This window comes from Phascolarctos cinereus, unplaced genomic scaffold (assembly GCF_003287225.1).
Source record: "Phascolarctos cinereus isolate Bilbo 61053 unplaced genomic scaffold, phaCin_HiC Scaffold_4;HRSCAF=312, whole genome shotgun sequence".
Taxonomy (NCBI): Eukaryota; Metazoa; Chordata; class Mammalia; order Diprotodontia; family Phascolarctidae; genus Phascolarctos; species Phascolarctos cinereus.
In genome coordinates, this window is record NW_027555847.1 from 338,784,674 (window position 1) to 338,805,018 (window position 20,345).

Genomic DNA, 20,345 nt, shown 5'->3' on the forward strand with positions numbered 1-20,345 from the left:
AAAACTCAAGAAGAACATTAACACAATGAGCTTTGTATTTTGCAGATACTCAGGAGCAGCATGTGGCCTGGCCTTTGTGTTCATATATCCGTCTCTCATCCACATAATATCCCTGTATAATGAGGAGCGCCTGACGTGGCCCACACTGTTAGTCCATGCCTTCATCATCATGGTGGGCCTTGCAAACCTGGTAGCTCAGTTCTTTATGTGAAAGCCTCAGTTGTTTGCTCCTATTTCACGATATTTTGAGCTTATGTAACAGCTCGGTGTAAACTGAGTTGTAAATATTAATTGTAGTTGATAGAATTTTGAATGTCTTCTAGGATATTTGAAAATAAGGGAAGAAGGGACCCATTGACAGGCATTTGTGTGTGTCTGTCAAGAGGGCAGAGGCAGAAAGAAAACAAGGTTTGTCTTCTTACCTCCTCAACATATTTTACTCACTCAATTCTAGTTATCTCTTCCAAAATTGTCAAAAACCAGGTAAAAGAAAGTATTTGCTTTCCCAAGCGAAATAGTTTTATTAAGCTTTATACTATTTGATACTCTGTGAAACCTTGCTGTTCTGCAGACTTAGGCATCCTTAAGTCCCTAGATTCTTGTACATGAACCTGTCACAGAACAGCACCTTTTTAAATGATCAGAGTTGCTACTCAGTGCTTGAGTGTCCTTGAATCTTAGTTTGAGGTTGGTTATTAAGCATAGGAGTGATAATTTGGCTATGGGGACCCTGAAAAGTTCCTATTAAGAGAATTATCCGTAATTGTCCCCAACTTCTAGTTGTTAATTCTTGTCCATCAAATCTTTTGGGGTGAGATTTAGTCTCTTTTAGAAATGTCTTTGAGCGCAGTGGATAGAACACTGGCCCTGGATTCAGGAGGATCTTAGTTCAAATTCAGCCTCAGACACATAACACTTACCAGCTGTGTGACACTGGGCAAGTCACTTAACCCCATTGCCTAACCAAAAAAAAGAAAAAAAAAAGAAATGTCTTTTAATGTTTTGCAGTCCATGGGAGAGCAATTTAAGGTACTTTACTACATACAGCACATTAGTGAAAATAATGATTGCTGGTGAAGGCCATCAGAGACCACTTCAACCCTACTTGGTGTCTTCCCAAGAAGAACTTGGAGGCTTGGAGCATCAGGGTTCCATGCTAAGCCAGGGTTGAATGATTTGTTTGTCAGTCACATTCCTGAGAGTCATTTTGTTTTTCCTGTTTTACAAATCTTGTTCCTTTGCCCTGGTATTTTATCCACATGGAGTGGCTTCTTTTATTTTTTTCCTTGCACAGTAACATTCTAGCATGTTACCTTGTTCTGATTAATTTATAATCTGCCCTTCCTCTGCTTAGATTTCCATTTTTAGCCTCTTCCTTTCATGACCTATTACCTACTTTAGGTTTTTTAGTTTCTCTTCTAACAGAAGGGAACTAACTAATATAAGTCCAGTAACTGCAGCTTTTAGCATGGCATCAAGATGTTCAATGAAGCCATCACACTTGTCACCCTTCTTCTTTGGAAGGCCTTTGGAAAAGGCTATAAATGCTTTATAGAGATAGGCTAAGGCAGATGTCATTGAGTTTAATGGCTGGAAGAAGCAGCTCTGATTATCATAGAAATTACCTAGGAGTAAAGAGTAAAGTTACATATAAAAATGAAAGTACTATTCACGGTAAAGGGAATTTTACAGTTTACTTGCATCAAGTTTATTTTACAAATACAGCTTTGAAAAATTTAATGGTAACTAAGGTGTCAATAAACCTTTCTATTGTTTCTATTTAGACTATGACTGGAAAACCAATTATCCATTATATATTGATTAATAAGTATTTATTGAGAGCAAGGTGCTATACTGGGTACTGTAGGAGATCCAGCTATGAATAAGATGTTGTTCAGCCTCAAGTAGCTCATGTGTAAGGGGCAGGATAAGACACACAAATATCTGTAATAGCTTATAAGGTTTAATAAGTGACTTAAGGGCACAGTGCTGAAGGAATTGCAAGAAGGAAGCCAGCCATTGCTGTGGATGCTCAGGGAAGGCTTCATGGAGGAGATTTGGTGTAGAGGGAGGTTGAACCAGGTCTTAACCTCGGAATTCATAAAAACTATAGAGACTCTGACATAAATAGAGTCTGAAATTTTCAGTCTTTCTTTTAGAACAGTCCAAAAACTTAGATAATTGGCCTCAAATTGGAACACATACGTGAAACTTAAATGGAACTGATTTCATTTAATACTTACTGAGAGACAAGTTTTTTGAGAACCATCTGCATCTTTATCAACTTTGTTATACTCTTTACATTTGAATACCTCTTGCTTTTACCCACTGATGTGATTCCTGGGCAAAAAGCATAATTTCTTATTATGGGAAAATAATAATTAGTAATAGAGCGGCTATTACATTTTTTAAAAGTCCCAGCTGTTTAGTTTTGCAAAAACTTTAATTTATTTAAAAGTCTTTGTTTTAAAAGCCCCATTAACTTATTACTCTGAGCTTATTTATAAGAGCAGATAATACAGAGGCTGGATTTTTTTTTAAAAGCACTGTCCTTGTTTACACTCTTCAAATCCAAACTTAACTTTTCATGATCTTGTCATTCTTTTTTTATTTTTTTTAATCAGTTTTACCTCAGTTCAGGTATCGAAATTTATTTCCAAGTCTGAATGATACATGCACAATCTGTTGTTATACTACTTTCATGCTAGAGCAAAAACTAATCCTTGCACACATATACACACATACATACATACATACATACATACATACATACATACATACATACACACATACACACATACCCTTCTGCCCCAACTGTTACCTACTTTATGGTTATCTGCTGATTGCAGATAATATAATATGTAATCATACATTGTGAACTAGCATTGTAAGAACATTACAACCCAGAGTTCTCAAATGTAATTTATTGTCTTTTTATATAAAAAAAATTAAACAATTTCAGCTACCCTCTTGTATTTTTGTGTTTGTTTGGTTGGATTGGTAAATTGCATATTTGTTAGCCCACTTATTGAATTTCTCTTGTCAGAAATGGCAAAGTAGTGGTATTCGTCATCCTTGCCTAAGCATTCTTCCACCTTTACTTCCACCCAAGCCAACATCCCAAGTGGCTTTACTACTCACCAACTCTAAAAAACGCCCAAACCTCAGACCAGGATTACATCAGTGATGATGTGAGACATTTGTTGGACCAAAACCTAAGAATGAAACATAACTATGCACTTGCTTTTTACTTAGTGAACCTTTTGGAGCAGATTTAGCCCTTCACATGAGCATGACCAGATCTGATCAGGTGTGAGAAAGGTACGTGACCGTACATCTTCCAGAGCAGTCTAGATCCCCAGAGGGCTTTCATTTCTTCATATCCCTGAGGAACATAACATCCACCCAATTTTATTCTTCCATTGTTCCCAGTTGTTTTTGAATGATAAAGAGATGGAGGAGAGAAGGGAACAAGCATTTATTAAATGAGCTGGAGAATGAAATGGCAAACCACTCCAGTTTCTTTGCCAAGAAAATTTCAAATGGGATCACAAAGAGCCAGACACAAGGAAAACAACTCAACAACAGCAAGAGCCAGCACTGTACTAAGCCCTTTACAATGGTTATCTCATTTGATCCTCACAGTATCCCCAGGAGGATTTGAACTCAGGTCTTCCTGACTGCAGGCCCAGCTCTCTATTCACTGCAGCTCATAGCTGCCTTTCTAATAAAACAGGAAGATGCCTTATTAACTATTATGAAGTTCAACTTCATACTTGATTTTTCTTTAAATAGAGTATTTACCCCATTAAAAATGAAGGAAAATCTCATCTCTCTGACTCTCACACGTTCAGATGTCTGGATCTTGGGGACATTTGGGTCAGGCCCTTGATGACTACATGACCCATTTAAAATTGTCTCTGAAACATGGTAGTACATTACAAGGGCTTGTTTGAATCACAAGTATCTAAATAAGATTTTTTTTCTTAAAAGTCCATTTAACATATTTTTGGATCATTACTATATAAAAGTCAATGAAAGGTATTAAAAAGGATACAAAGAAATATGGGACAATGTCTTAAAGAATTCCAACAGTTTAACAAAAGAGATAAGACATCTAACAAGAATACAAGTTACTAGAAAAGATAAGACTTGTAAGTAGAATATAACATATGCTGTAAAAAGTTAAATGTACAAAGTAGTATGTTCAGAGGAAGAAGGAGTGGCTTATTGGTAGTAAAATGGAAAGTTTTATGAAAGATGGCATTTGATCTGAGCTTGGAAAGAGGGTCAGGAATTGGACAGACACAGAATGGGGGGAAGAGGCATGGGGGTGAGAAATACCAGAGCCTATTCATTAAATAGGAAACAATCTGGTTTAATTGAATGATAGGATGTGTGGAATTGTGGAAAATAAAGTTGGTCATGAGGCCACGTGATGGAGAATCTTGAATGCCAAGCAACAGGCCAGTGTCAGATGTAGGAAGGAGACTTCATATCTTCAACAAACACTAAGCACCTAATTTACACAAGGCATCTTTTGAGATATTGAGGATATAGGGACAAAGAAATAGTTCTCCCCCTCAAACAATATAATTACATTCTACCGTGTAAATAGAACATGTATACAGATAAGTAGATACTGTACAAGATAATTTGAGGAGGAAGAGAACAGTAATTGAGAGATGCAATCCAGGAAGACTTCATTTGGCACATGGTCCTGCCAAGCTCAAAGGAAAATAAGGATTCTGAGAAGCCCTGACAAGGAAATGAATTCTAGCCATAATGTCAGTGTTGCCAGTAATCTAGTTTGACTGGAACCCAGTGTCTTTGAAAGGGGTAGTGTTATGAGGAAGATTAGAGTCAAATTATGGGAGACCTGACATGCCAGTCTGAGTACTTTGGATTTTATCCTATGGGTAGGAGCCTCTGTAGGTTTTTTTGTTGTTGTTTTAGGAGGGAAGTGACACAAATTTATGCCTTAAGATTTCTTTAGTGGCTATATGAAGAATAGATTTTAAAAGGGAGAGACTGAAAAGGTGTCAAGATTTTATAAAATTCTAGTTGAAAGAGATAAAGGCTCAGGTGAAAAGTGATTGGGATTGTGGCTGTGTGAATAGAGAGAAAGGTGCAAGAGAGTATGGTGGTAAAATTGACAAAACTGAGCAATTGATTAGATTTGGGGGATAAAGGAAAGAAAAGAACCAAGTTTGGCCCCAAAGTCATGAATCTTGTTAACTAAGAAGATGGTGGTGCCCTCTACTAAAATAAAGACATTTGGAGGAAGGGTAGATCAGACATTGCGGAAGAAGGGAGCAGAGAATAAAAATGATTAATCCTATTTGCGACATATCATGTTTGAGTTGCATCCAGGCAGAGATGACAGATGACCATCAGACAGATAGCTATGTGGGACCTAGCGTTCAGAATAGACTAAAGACTATAGATAGATAGATAGATAGATAGATAGATAGATAGATATAGATTTGAGAGTCTTCCGTGTAGAAATTAATGGATAGAAGAGATCGCCAAAGGGGAGACTATAGACAAAGAGAAAAATGGCCCAGAAAGGAGCCTTCAAGGGGTGGGAGATACACGATGTTTCCGCAAAACTTAAAGCATTATATAAATGTCACGTTATTAAAGAAGAAACAGACAGGAAAAGACCCAACAGGTGAAAATGATGTGGAAATAAAAAGAAAAAAGAGTACCTAAGAAAAGAGGGGGGGAGGGCAGCTAGGTGGCACAGTGGATAGAGCACTGGCTCTGGGGTCAGGAGGACCTGAGTTCAAATCTGGCCTCAGACACAACACTTACTAGCTGTGTGACCTTGGGCAAGTCACTTAACCCCATTGCCTAGCAAAAAAAGAAAAAGAAAAGAGGGTGGTCACAATGTCAAAATCTCTGGAGGAGTCCAGAAGGATGGGGACCTAGAAAAGTTCATTGAATTTGGTAGTTAAGTAGTGTTTGGAAAATTAGTTTCATAAAGTTTCAATAGAATGATGGAGTCAGGAGTCAGATTTCTAGGAGTTAAAAAGTGAGTGAATGAGAAAGAAGTAGAAGCAATGAGTGTGGAATAAACAACTGTTTGTACGAGTTTAGTCATAAAAGGGAAGAAAGAGTTAAGATAATAGCTGCAAGAAAGTAGTAGTGAAGTGAAGGTTTTTTAAGGCTGGGAAGACTCAGGCAATGTTTATAGACTGTGGGAAGGAGTCAGTTAATAGGAAGACAGATAATCAATGGATTGAACTAGGAAAGGAGGCAAAAGGAGAGAGGATTCCAGGGTATAAGCAGAGGAGGTTAGCTTTGACAAGGAGAAAGCCACCTCTTTCTCAATGAACAGAGCAACAAAAGTGTATGGGTGATCATGAAAACATGTTTTGAGGTAGAGAATAGAGAAGGTGAAGGTGTTAATGACAAGCTCCACTTTTTCTAGTACAATAGATGGTCAGAGCCCATTTGCAGAGAGGGGAGGTTAGAGATGATTTGGAGGTATGGCTAGAAAGGAGAAGGTTTGGAATATCCTTTTCATGATTTTATGAAAAGTGAGGGGGGAAAAATGGAAAAGGAGGAGATTATGTTCAGAAAGAGAAATCTCAGAATTCCGTATCTTGGAAGTGATAGAGTTTTGGGTAACAGTGAAGGAATGAATGAACCATTTATTAATCAAATCCTATTGCAAAGCCCTGGGGGTGTAAGTAGCAAAATAAGCTCTCAAAGAGCTCACATTCTAATGAGGGAGACACATATGGAAGGTTTCAGCTGCAAGTCCTATGGAAAAATCTCACGATTTTTAGGATGCAACAGCAAAGCAGATGATAATGCCTCTCCTTTCATGTCATTTTCATTGAGAAAATCCCATTTTCTGATGTTGCACCATCTGACAGTGCCACGGACTTTGGTGGCAAAAGATTTTTCTCTTCTGGGTCTTTAGTAGCTGTGGTGGCAGCAACTGTAGAAGTTGCCAGGCTGCATCTCCTTAAGAGCTGCTTCCCAGGATGATGTCTTTGATGCCAAGAATGCTTGAGCTGAGAGTTTGCTGAAGAGAGCCAGAGTTCCTGGGACAATGTAAGAAGAGCTAGACAGGCAGGACAAGTCCTGATGTCTTGTCCAACTAGTAGCTATGTCTGGGACAATCATATATATAGAATCAAGAGAATGTTGTACACAGTAACAGCTATACTGTAATAGTGATCAACTGTGAAAGACTTAGCTGCTCTGATCAAGACAATGATCCAAGACTGTTCCAAAAGACTCATGATGAAAAATGCTATACAGAGAAAGAATTGATAAAGAGAAGGCAGGTATAGAATGATTTTACACACACATACACACACACATACAAACATACACACACATATTTGTGTCTAATGGTGACCATGTCTAGGGTGGGGTGGGGAAAGGGAAAAAGGAAAAGAAATTTACATGATAATTTTATTGCATATTTTAAAGGAATACAAGTTTTATGCAATAGATTTGCAATTTCATGTGCAATCATCTTTTTCTTATTATTATTATGCTATGTAATGGAAATGTTTGTTTTATTTCATGAATTAAAAAGAAAAAGAAAAATACTATCCATCTCTAGAGGTGGATGAACTAGTAAACTCTGAATACAAATTGAAGTATAATATTTCTGTTAATTGATTAATTTATTTTTAGTTTTCAATATTCACTTTGATAAGATTGAAATATAATTTTTCCACTTTCTTTTTTTTTATTGTTGCTTTTTTTTTTTGCAACATGGCCAATATGGAAATATGTTTTGCAAGATTGATATCATATTGCATAATTGATGTCATATTGCTTGCCTTCTCAATGGGTGGGGGAGAGGCTGAAAGGAGGGAGAGAATTTGGAACTCAAAATTTAAAAAGAAAGAATGTTAAAAATAATTTTTTTAAAAAAGAAGAAACTACTGTAATACCTCCCATTTTTTTTCTGTGCTTCCACTTTACCCTGAGTGACTGAGCATCTTTTCCCTCTGTGGTGGGAGGCAGACGATTTATAAAGGCAGCAAATATCCTGTTTTTAGAGAGGTTGGACTCCACCCAATTGGTAGGGGTGAGAGTGACTAAGTCATCAATTTCAAAACAGTGCATATCAAATAAGTTGTCTATAGTGAAACATATTTGCACCACAGGACATGCTCTACAAAATGGTGCTAATTCCAAATTAAATGATAAACCTAAATAAAACTGACTTTTCCATTGAGGTAACACAAGATATTCCATAAGTTACTCTCTTCTAAGAAAATTGATTGCACTAAAATTCTTTTCATTAAAACAAAACCAAAGATGTTTTTGATTTAACCTCATTAAATAATAGATTTATACCTTGGTCCACAAACTGCTGTAACATTGTCTAATTATTCCCATAACACTCTTAAGATATTTCAAAAAAACTTTTATATGAATATATAATTAGTAACAGGCAAATGACAAGCTCAAGTACTCACCCACTTAGTTGTTGCAGGCTATGGAAAGAACTACAATTCTAGGCTGAATAGCTTAGATCTTACACACCTACATCTTCTTAGATATGTTCCAGCCTTAGTCTATAATATGCCATGATTATAGAAAGTTGTCATAAAAGGAAAAACAAGGATATAGCTATAGTAAGGGGAAAATGCTCGCCTAGCTTGAGGTTGATTCCAGGCAAGAGTCATATAGGCAGTCAATGGGATGTCATAGCCAGGCTTACAATCAGCCAAGTAGGAAAATTTTCCATTCAAAAGGAAATATCATACTGGGGAAATTGAGTTAGGAAACTCCTACCTCAGCCCATTCCAAAATTCTCTTTCAGCTTTCTCTGGATACAGAATGCCACCTGCAGTTCACAGATGTCACCCTCATAGGACTGCTGGAATTATGGCTCATTGGCTCCGCAGTATTTCTTGATGATCATACTGGAATCAGATTCAGAATAACATCGAGTACAGTCCCATAAGATCCAACCTCAAATAGCAAGTCTCACTAACTGTGCTTAGGACTGGACATAAATTACTCTTGTGTTGATATACTAAATAAATTTGTTAGCAAAAAGTACCTAGCCTTCCAAAAATCATACAGTATTCTTTTCTGCAGCATATTCTTCTACTCTAGTTTAAGCTCTTCCTGGTATAAAAACAACCAATAAAATAACTACAATCTGTAATTTCACATAGATAATGAACATTGGACAGTTCACTTAAAAGAATCTCTCAGAAGAAACTGATGGTTATTTGCAGACTAACATGTGATCCTCTCTTAAGGGATATTACTTCTTCAACAAAACAAAATCTCTTTAACACTGGGGTCTGGTAAGACTAAGCTGGTTAAAGATGTGATGTCAGTACAGACTATTCCAGATATACCTTCATAATTCACAATAAACAGTCCTATATTATAAACGCTACCCCTCTCACCAAAGAATGTTTGTGATGGAAGAGGGAATTCTGTCTTCTAAGTGGAGCAATGCACAAATTCTTTCACAGAGCTGCACAACTTTTATAAGTGATAGCCAAATAATTTCAGATAAAACTTCCTCTTTACTATAAGCAAACCCAGAAGTTTCCAGTTTCTTAAATTATAGTACTTCATAATGTTAACAGTTTTCAAATGTTTTCCTTTCTTTTAGCAGTTTAGTTCGTAATCTAACAACATCCAGATTAGAAGACAAGCTGCTTTCCTAATGGTATATCAGCACAATATCATAAACAAAATTATGGATTTGAAACTTGAAGCAAAACCCATTACCAGTCAGATGACATCAGTTCAGTTGAAGGTATTTCCAAATTACCTTCATAGAAAATCATCCTTCCTATCTCATGTGGCTTTAATACAGCTGAACACATTTAGGTGGAACTTATTTCCTTTTACTAAGTTTCACAATAAAAGTATACACTAAATTTTCATTAATAGTACTAGAAAATAAGATACAGCTTTACCAGTTTAGTTTCATAATTGTTATTATGTTAGCTCAAAGTATGTTGGGCTAAGTATTATGAGGCATTGCTGTTAAAATTCCAAGTGGAGGACTGATTTTTTTTTTTGACTCAGGCAGAAAGCCCTAAGGAATTTGATCTGTTGCTGGCAGGGCTTAATCCATCTCAGTCCTTCCCAGTTTTCACAAAGACAGTTAATATAATGAACAGATCACTGAAAATTACAATAGCCAACATTTACAGAGTACTTGATGCATGATAGGGACAAAGCCAGAAGTTAAGAAGTCTATAAACAGAGCCACTTACATTTAGGGTGAGTGGGAAGGACTACTAGATGCCTATCCAACCTTACTTGATGCAGACCAGGAAGTTAAAGCTTCAGAATATTTTCCTTTTGTAATTTCTAGTTCTCAACTAAAATGAAATAAAAACATTATAAATATCTATTGCACTTTGAAATGAACAGTTTCAAATATTTAACATCATTCTTTTAATAATTGAATCTGTAACCCAAAAGAATACTGACCTAAAAAAAATTAACTGTTTTACCAATAGTCCTAATATGATGAATTGTCAAATCAATGTGAGATATTATCTTTATCCAGATTACAAATTGGTGAACTGAGGTAATTTGTTTTAGGATCAACACAACAGATTTCCAGATCCATGAATTTTTTAACCCTTTATCTTAATGCCAAATAGTACAATAAGTTCTGACTTATCAAAAGCATCTTATTAGGAGAGATATTTGACTTAAAATGAGACCAGAATAAATTCAATTACACCTGGATCTATTTCCCAAATGGCATCAGACAGAATCTCAAGTTATAATTTCAATTATTTAGTATTATATGCTTCACAAAGCATTTCACATTATGGGGCCCACTATTTTCAGTTAACCCACCAACAAAGATTTAAAAGTGGCAACTTGATATTAGGTTTAAATCTATTCCAATCATCCTGATGCAGTTTAGGGCTTCAGGGTGTGACAGATGATCTCTCAGAAGTGAAACCTCCTCAAAGGGTCATTAGTTCCTGTTAATGGTTCTGGTATTGTTGCTTTTGAGTGGTACATGTGTACCAACACTAAGTGAAGACCCCTCAGAATACAAGACCCCCTCCCCTAGCCTTCTCCCTCCCCTACTCTTAGATAGTGTTAGCAGAAATTCCTGAGCCATAAGAGCATCTTGTCTATTTCATCCTCTAGCTAGTTATATGACCTTGGGTAAAAGGCTGCTGAAACTGTGAGGCCCTGGAAAGAGGAATTGCTAACATAATTTCTATACCTCTTTGTTCTCTCTGTTACTGGGGTAGTTTTTACATGAATAGATTGTACGCCAGAGGCTCAGCCAATGAGCCCATGGGAAGGGGATTAGGGTGGGCTGCTGTGTTAGGGTCTATATAATCTTGCCTTAAACAAAGAGCACTTGCACTCTTGGGGCGGCTTAGGCAGCACAGGGGTGCCCTTTCTCGAGAAAGTCAATAAAGAGATTTCTCCTTTTTGTAAACTTTTGTCAAAACTCTGGTTTTTAATTTGGGTAGGTGGTCTCTGTCTCACACAGGGGGGTCCTCTCCGAAAGAATTTGACCCAAGCCTTTTTTCAGCCAAGGTTTATTAGAACATCCATAATATTGGGCAGACTCTTAAGGAGTCTGAACATGGGTAAGCAGTGGCTAGATTTTAGGAATCTAAGCATATTAATGGAGACAAGATGGACCTTATATACAGAAAGACTTGGGAGGGATCTAGGAGTAGATCTGAATGGGAGTGGCCAGTAAGCTGGGGTGAACAGAACTGCTGAGACCAGGACCTTGTGGCCAAGGGAGAATGGAGCCTAGCTAGGATTAAGGGTGGGAAATGGCCAGGGGCCATAGGGAGGTAAAATAATGGAGGGGAGATTGGGTGTAGCCACAATGAAAGGCTAGTTGATGGCATTATAGCCTTGGGTGAATGCCAGAGATTTGGCCATGTGGGAAAGTCCAGGGTTTTTCCTTTCTGGGGTCCAGATCCTAACCCCATCAATCCCACTTAAAAGCATGTTATAATTTAGTTCAACCTAGGTTTTACCATTACTGATGGCAACGTTTAAAATCTTAGGAAAACACTATTGTTTTCAGTTTGCTTGTTAGCTCCCTATAACTTTTCTCTATTTACTTTTAGATCAAACTGCAATTGATATTATTTCAGTTTCCATAGTTTCACACAACCTTCTTGGTGGGGTTGGGATCCTGGAGTGCCCAAGAGGGGCAGCAGGGGCAGGGTTTTAATAACAATAGGGAGGGAGTCCTAGGGGAGGCACAGCCTCAGGAATCTGTTACACAAGTTGTTTTGTACAACAACCGAAAGTCCATAAAAAAGTCTGGGGTGGGAGGGAGGGAGAATGGGGAGGGGTGGGGAAGGATGACCTCTGGTCAGAACAGTGGGCTTGAACTCCAGGCAGAGTAACCATGAAACTTTGGTTAGTTGAGATCAAAGTCAGGCAGCCCCTCCTGATGTCTGCATTCAAAAATATGTATAGACATACATATGTGTGTTTATGCATGTATGTGTATGACTGTGTATGTGTGCGTGTGTGTGTGTGTGTGTGTATGTGTGTGTGTGTGTGTGTGTATAAAATCTGGACCACTGTGTTGCCCAAGAGAGAAAGCAGACGGGAACTGGAGAGGGTGGTGAGTAATGAGGTATCTTCTAAAGGGAGCTAAGTTTCTGTGAGTGCATGAAGAAGGAAAGAACGTAAGAAAGAGAATTGTGTGGGACAATGACTCTAAATCAATTAAATTCAGACTCTCAAGTGGAAGCAAAAATTACTTTTTATTACAATCTTGCAAGAAGGGGTGTCTGCTCCCCTGGTACACTTCCAGGAGGAGAGAGGCAAGACACAGAAAGAAAAATGAGATTATATACCCTAAAGCAAAAAAAAAACCCAAAACCTCCACCCACCACTATCCCTTTGGCTGGGGATTCAGGCTTACATTCTAGGTGTGAAAATTCAAAGACAAAGAACAAGGAAACAGGGTATAGCCAATCCAAACATACATGTCCTTATTTAGTAAACTTAATGCTGACATAGCAGTGGTGTGGTGATCAGGAGGGGGTTTGGGGCCAAATTCCCATGAGTTAGGTAATTCCTAGGAAACCTAAATTTACTGCAATTTCCCCTCCCTAACCTCCTTCCCCCTTATCCCAGAGATAAGAAAAGGTGGGAAGCTAAGGGCAAACAGTTCAGATTGGGAGCAGGGCTTATTCTTTCTATTATGTACTTAAAAACAGGGTCTGAGCAGGGGAAGGATTTTGAAAGCAATAATCAAGAACTATTAACAAAAACTATTGGCCTTTGAAGAGGCTTCACTTCTGAGAGTTCATCTCTCACAGAATGAAGGGGAGTTTCTTAATGATAGATTAGGTATTCCATACCCCCAAAATATTAGTGGGGTGCAAAAAAGGGCAGAGACTGCAGAAGGAGAGCACTCTGTCAGATGAGGTTGAGACTGCAGGAAACAATAATATAGGAAGTGAATTTTCATGTAGAGGCCAATTTCTTTTTTTTTTTTTGCTAGGCAATGGGGTTAAGTGACTTGCCCAGGGTCACACAGCTAGTAAGTGTTAAGTGTCTGAAGCCAGATTTGAACTCATGTCCTCCTAACTCCAGGGCCAGTATATCCACTGTGCCACCCAGCTGCCCCATAGAGGCCAATTCTAAATCAAAAGAATTAAGAGATGGAAGTTGGCTGGCCAAAAGACAAGTGTAAAGAAGGTGAGTTTTAGTGTGTGTAAAGTGACTTCGTTATTCTTTTTTAGAGTTTTCTTCCCAGGATTCATAGCCATAACAATCTCTGTTTTCCAGGTGTTACACATGAGTTCTCACAATCATGATTCAAAATAGTTTCTACCACGCTTGTGCAGTAGATATAGGGGTGAAGTGATATAAAATTATGAGGCTATTGCTAGCAATATGCCTTCTTTGTCTGTTGCCCTATAAAGCAAGTGGGCACTGGTCAGCAACTGGAGACCCTATGGGGTGAATGTGCTGGCTGGATGCTATGCGTGCCTTGATCGGCCCCCATCAAGACTTGGGAGAGGGAATCTGTGTTTGCCTCAACCAGCCCCCATTGAGGCTTGAGGGGAATTAGGAAAGTGCTGGTCTCAACTGACCCCATCAAGATGGAGGGTTAGCAGCCCCCTTCTTCATGCCGGCCTCTTCGAGAAGGGATATTAGGGAGTGCTGTAGGAGATGGTGCTCCCATTATCAGCAAACTCTCTTTGAGAAGATTAGACTAGAATAAAGTAAGCTTATTTAACCCCTTATTATGACTCCATTCCTGTCTTCCTGTCTGACCAGATCAAAATGAACCTGCTAGTGAGAGAGGTTCTAGAAGCCCTCCTCAGTCTCTTTCCTAAGAAATGGCATAGTCAGTGTGTTTACTTGTCTAACAATGGGGAAGTACCTATTAATTGGAGTTCCTCTGTAGAAAACTATTCCCTATAACAAAGGGAGGGGAAGTCCTGACAACAATTTGAAATTTTCTTCAAAAGTCACTAAATTTTGTTTACCCTTTGACCCATTAATACCATTAATAAGTTTCTATCCCAGATTATATTCATGTACAGTGCACAGTGATAAGAGCACTAGGCCCAGAGGCAGGAAGGCTAATCTTCCTAAATTTAAATCCGGCCTCAGACACTTACTAGTTGTGTGACCCTGGGCAAGTCACTTAACCCTGTTTGCTTCCTCTGTCAAATGAGCTGGAGAAGGAAATGGCAAACCACTCCAGTATCTTTGACAAGAAAACCCCAAATAGAGTCACATAAAGTCAGACATGACTGAAAAACAACTCAGCAAAGCAACAATATCTAATAGGAAGGGAGGACCTTTGTAGAAGTTATTAGCAGTCCAGAAGACTGGGTGGTGAATACTTCCTTTGATCTTGAGCTGAAGGCAGGGGCAAGTTTTCTTTCAGCAGGTGGAGGTAAGCAGGTGGAGGATAACAAGCAGGGTTCCTTTACCTGTACCTCCAAAGGGAGAGAACTTAAATATTTCATTTGAAAGAGACCTTTGTTGCCCAGCCCCACCTGATACGATTACTGTATCTTTGTCAGCTGGGGACCTTCACACTGGGTGAAGAGAGGGGTTTCCTTTTAATTACTTAATTGAGTTTTGTTTCAGTAGATAAGTTTCAGGTCTAGAATCAGGAAGACCTGAGTTCGAATTTGACCTCAGGCACTCACTGGCTGTGTGATCCGAGGTCACTTCACCTCTGTTTGCCTCAGTTTCCTCATCTGTAAAATGGGGATAATAATAGCAGCTTCCTCCCAGGGTTATTGGGAGGATCAAACAAGATCGTATTTGTAAAGTGCTGGCATGTAGTAAGTGTTGTATAAATATCAGCTGTCATCATCGTCATCATCATTACAAGTCCAACTAGGATAAGAAATATTAGAAACTCTAGACTTTGGCCATCCATCAGTATTGGAGCCCCACCACAGAAAACAGGCAAAGCAAAGACACCATCCTCTCCCAGCAGCCTACTCCATCCTGACATCTTGTTTGGTGTCATTTATATGTTAAGCTTTGGGTTTCTTAGTTATTTTTAGGGAGTTGTGGTCCACATCCCAACTTAGGTTGTCAGAGAAGCAAATTTGGATTTAACCAAATTGACCCATTTCCTGGGGAGAGCTACTGTTCTTAGAGGCTATTTCTTTTTGGCCCATTCAATGAAATAAGAGGAGAGTCACAGCATCCCCAATTTAGTGTTCTAACCACTGTTGTCCGTCAGGTAGCCTAGCTCAGAGCAGGATATCAGGCAGGAACCTAGCAGACACTGTCATAAAGGAAAAAGAGACACTTCTCTCAATCCACAAGCAAATTTAAAATTTTTTTAAAAGAAAATGAGAGCATATTCCACATATTCTATTTTTAAAAGCAAGGAATGTAAATCTTGAGTCTATGAACACAACAACTAAACTTTAGTTAAGGGAGATAGAGAGGGAGGGAAAGAAAGACGGAAGAGCTGGAAAAACAGCACGGTCTACAGTAGGTGTATATCTTGTGGCCAGACTTGAATTTATGGAATAAAACAAGCATTTCCAATAGCATAGTACAGCAACAAAATGATTGCACATGAAAGTGCAAATCCACTATGTACAACTTGCTATTCCTTTCAAATACACAACAAAGTTATGCAAATTTCCTTTTTTCCCCCCTTTTTTCTTCCTTCCTCCTCCCCCCACTCCAGAAATGGCTACCATTAGACACAAATGTATGTATGTGTATGTATGTACAAATGTGTATGTATATATATATATATGTGTAGGTACTACTGTACATACTAGTACATATGTGCTAGTGGCCAGACTTTCCTTGGTGTCCACACCTATGCCCTAGTAGTACCTACTCGTCTCGCTCAATGGTTGGCCAAAGTCAACATCCTAGAGTCCTGTTATACCACAGAAATCCTCACAATGCCACTGGCTTTCCTATCTCTCAGACTTCAGTTTGCCACCAAAAGGTCGTCTTTTTTCTCCTCAAATCTTTTTAGGCCTGAGACTAGCATTTTTTGTTGTTCTTCAGTCATGTCTAATTCTCTGTGACCCCATTTGAGGTTTTCTTGGCAAAGATACTGGAGTGGTTTGCTATTTCCTTCTCTAGCTCATTTGACAGATAAGGAAACTGAGGCAGACAGGGTTAAGTGACTTGCCCAGGGTCATACAGCTAGTGTCTGAGGCCAGATTTGAACTCAGGAAGATGAGTTATTCTGACTCCAGGGCTATCACTATCCACTATACCACCTAGCTTCCTCTGATAATAATAACTATCATTATTATTATTATTATATATTTTATAATTATATAATATAGTATATATAATAATTTATATAGTGCTTACTATGTGCCAGGCACTGTGCTAAATGTTTTATGAGTATTATCTCATTTGAGTCTCACAACAAACCTGGGAGGTAGGTGCTGTTATTATCCCTAAATTACAGGTGGGGAAACTGAGGCACAAAGAGCTGAAATGACTTGCCAAGGGTCACACAGCTGGAAAGTGTCTGAGGCCAGAATTGAACACAGATCTTCTGGACTCCAGGCTTGGTGCCCTACCCATTGTGCCACCTGTGCCCCAGGGGAAGGGGAGGGATGTATAATAATAACTCACATTTATATAGTGCTTAAAAGCTTGCAGTAGATTTTGTTCAGGCCTGGCACTCTATCCACTGCCCAAAAGCTTACAAAGTACTTTATAAATATCATTTCATTTTATCTTCACAACAACTCTGAAAGGCAAGTGGTATTATTATTCCCATTTTACAGATGAGAAATACGAGGCAAACAGAAGGTTAAGCCCATGGTCACAGGTAATAAGTGTTTGAGCCTGGATTTGAACTCAGGTGTTCCTAGCTCCTGGTCCAGTGCTCTAACCACTGAGCCATCTAATGTCCATGTACATGGAAATGAAGGTGATATAAAAACAAAAAATACGGTCAGGGCCTGGACCCATATGATTTCATCTGGTAAAGTGAACTCCCCAATAAGGAAACTCCCTTGACCATGTAGATCAACACCTTAAAGTCTTCTTAAACTGATTTAGTATTATAGTCATAGGGAATTGCCTGGGATGCCAAGAGGTTATCAATCAATGTATAAGCATTTATTAAATGCTGACGTAGTTCCAGGCATGGGATACCAACAAAGGCCCAGGGGAGGCTAAAACATTTCCCTGCCCTCGAGGAGTTCATATTCTAGTGGGCTACAATATGCAAACTATTCTATACATTGAAGATGTGGATAGTACTGATCCTAGAGGGATCTTCCTCAGTTCATACGGCCTGTCTAGGTCGTAGGCAGGACTTAAACCCAGGTCTTCCTGGCTCTGAGGCCAAGTTTCTATGCACTATGTCCTGCTGACCCCAAGAAACAACATGTATCCATGAAAATGTTTAAAAGAAAGTTTAAAACAAAAGGGAAATGGAAAGAGGTCAAGGAAACCTTCTTGGGGCTGGGGAGCAGGCGGAAGGGAAGAATTTGGCTCATGAACTGAGCTGAGAACAAGGCTAGGGATCTGAAGAGATGAAGGTAATGCAGGGATGCCCGTCAATTGGGGAGTGACTGAACAAGTTGTGGTAAATGATTGTGATGGAATACTACTGTGCAATAAGAAATTATGAGCTCAGTGATCTTAGAAAAACATGGAAAGACTTGCATGAAATAATGAAGAGCAAAATGAGCAGAACCAAGAACACATTGTACACAGTAACAGCAATATCGTATTAAGAACAACTTTGAGTGATTAAGTTATTTGGACCATTACAAATGTCCAAATTAACTATAAAGGACATCTGAAGAAAGATGCTGTCTACATCCAGAGAAAGAACTGATAGATAGATGTATAGTATAATTTTACATATACATATATACACATACCTACATACATATACCTATTTGTGTCTAATGGTAGCCATGGTGGGGGAGGGGGAAAGGAAGAAGAAGACAAAGGGGAAAAAAAGGAAATTTACATGATAACTTTGTTGTGTATTTAAAAGGAATACTAAGTTGTACATAGTGGGCTTGCAGTTTCACGTGTAATCATCTTTTTTGTTGTGGTGTTTTGTTTTTGGAAATGCTTTTATTCCATAAATTAAAATAATTAATTATTTTTTTTTAAGGAGGTGACAGTGAGAGTGAGGAGGCATGGGAGATGGCTTGTAGGAAGGCCCAGGGGCAGCAAATAAGCCTGTTTACCTGGACTCTAGAAGCTCATGAAGAAGAGCCACGTGAAACGATTCAAGAGTATGGGCCACAGCCAGCTTGTGACGGGCAGCAGCACTGGCAAGGGCGACAAACATCTAATTGTAGAAGACTCGCCTGTCCAAATTAAATTCAGCCCGGGGTCAGCCGAGGGCCAGAGGTTCCCCACCCCTAGTCTAGCTAAAAATATAAGTTCTAAGACTAATACATTTTGAAACTTCCTTCCCGTTGTTGTTTATATAAGGGTCTGATCTAAATAAATCCTTTAGTTAACGCAGAAGCTGGCGTGAAATTGCCCTGTATTTTCTCCTTTTGTTTGATTTTATCCCATCTGAACAGCTTTTCTGTCGGCTCCCTTGTTCACAACCGACTTTTAGCTGAATGGGCTGGAGGAGGCCCGTCGTGAGATTTAGTAAGGTCAGCATAAAAGGAGCCTTTCAGCTGTTTGGGGAGGGCCGGGCTGAGGCTGGGAAGGGTCGGAAGCTCTCTACATGCCTGAGACCCTCCCAGTCATTCCATCAAAAAATAGAAACACTCTTAACCCTCCCTAGGACAGCTGCCCTGACCAGAGTGGACAGAAATGATTTTGGTTTGTAAAATGAATACAAAGAGAGCCTTTGATGACAAATAATAGAGTGGCTACACCCGGGCATTGTCCTGGTTCCTTATCAGCTCAGTGACTAATACTTTATTCTGAAACTGAGGACATCTCCCTGCACTGGGCATAAAGTTTCTCCTGGTGAGGACTTTATTCTCGTTCCTTTCCAACGGTGGGAGCTGCCTTGATGATGTTAACTTTGTGATAAGATACAAACTTGCCCTGGGTACTCAATGCCACCTTAATGCCAAAGGATTGTGGGATTATAGACTTGGGGCTGGAATGCAACTCCAAAGTCATCTAGTCTAACCTTTCATATTACAGATAAGGAAATTAAAGCCCAGAGAGGTGACCTGCCCAAGGTCACAGAGGTAATAAAAAGACAGATACTAGGATTCAAACTCAGGTGATGGGCAAAGGTTCATAGACTCAGAGCTGGAGCAGCACTCTGAGGCCAGCCACCCTCATTCTACAGATGAGGAAACTGAGGCTCAGAAAAGTTAATTGTCCAAGTTCACACAGACAATAAATGTCAAAGCTGAGATTTTAAAAGTGTATATGTATTGTGTAGAAGGAGAGTAATAATAATAATAATAATAATAATAATAATAGCTAGCATTTACATAGCACTTTACGGTTTGCAAAGTACTTTGTAAATATTATTTCATTTTATCCTCATGACCACCCAGAGAAGAAGATACTATTATGATTCTCATTTTATAGATGAGGAACCTGGAGCAGACAGAAGTTGTGACTTACCCAGGGTCACGTAACTAGTAAAGACAGATTTTAACTCAGTCAGTCAATAAACATTTATTGTTCAGTCATTTCAGTCATGTCCCACTCTTTGTGACCCTTTTTGGGGTTTTCTTGTCAAAGATACCAGAGAGGGTTGCCATTTCCTTTTCCAGCTCATTTGACAGATGAGGAAACTGAGGCAAACAGAGTTAATTGCCTTGCCTAGGGTCACCCAGCTGATGTCTGAGGCCAGATTTGAACTTAGGAAGAGGAGTCTTCCTGACTCCAGGCCCAGAGCTCTATCCACTGTGCCACCTAGGTGCCCAGAGCCACTATGAAGGAGA

At 39.0% G+C, this 20,345-nt stretch overlaps 1 protein-coding gene across 1 annotated transcript in view; it reads left to right on the forward strand.

Annotated features, from left to right (window-relative positions):
- The window catches only part of SLC38A9 (solute carrier family 38 member 9), a 91,809-nt gene extending 88,844 nt beyond the window's left edge, over positions 1 to 2,965 (forward strand). Inside the window, 1 exon segment of the mRNA XM_078153196.1 lies at positions 46 to 2,965. Within this exon segment, the coding sequence (XP_078009322.1) occupies positions 46 to 211 (166 nt within the window). The 3' untranslated portion in view covers positions 212 to 2,965.
- The last annotated feature ends 17,380 nt before the right edge of the window (positions 2,966 to 20,345 follow it).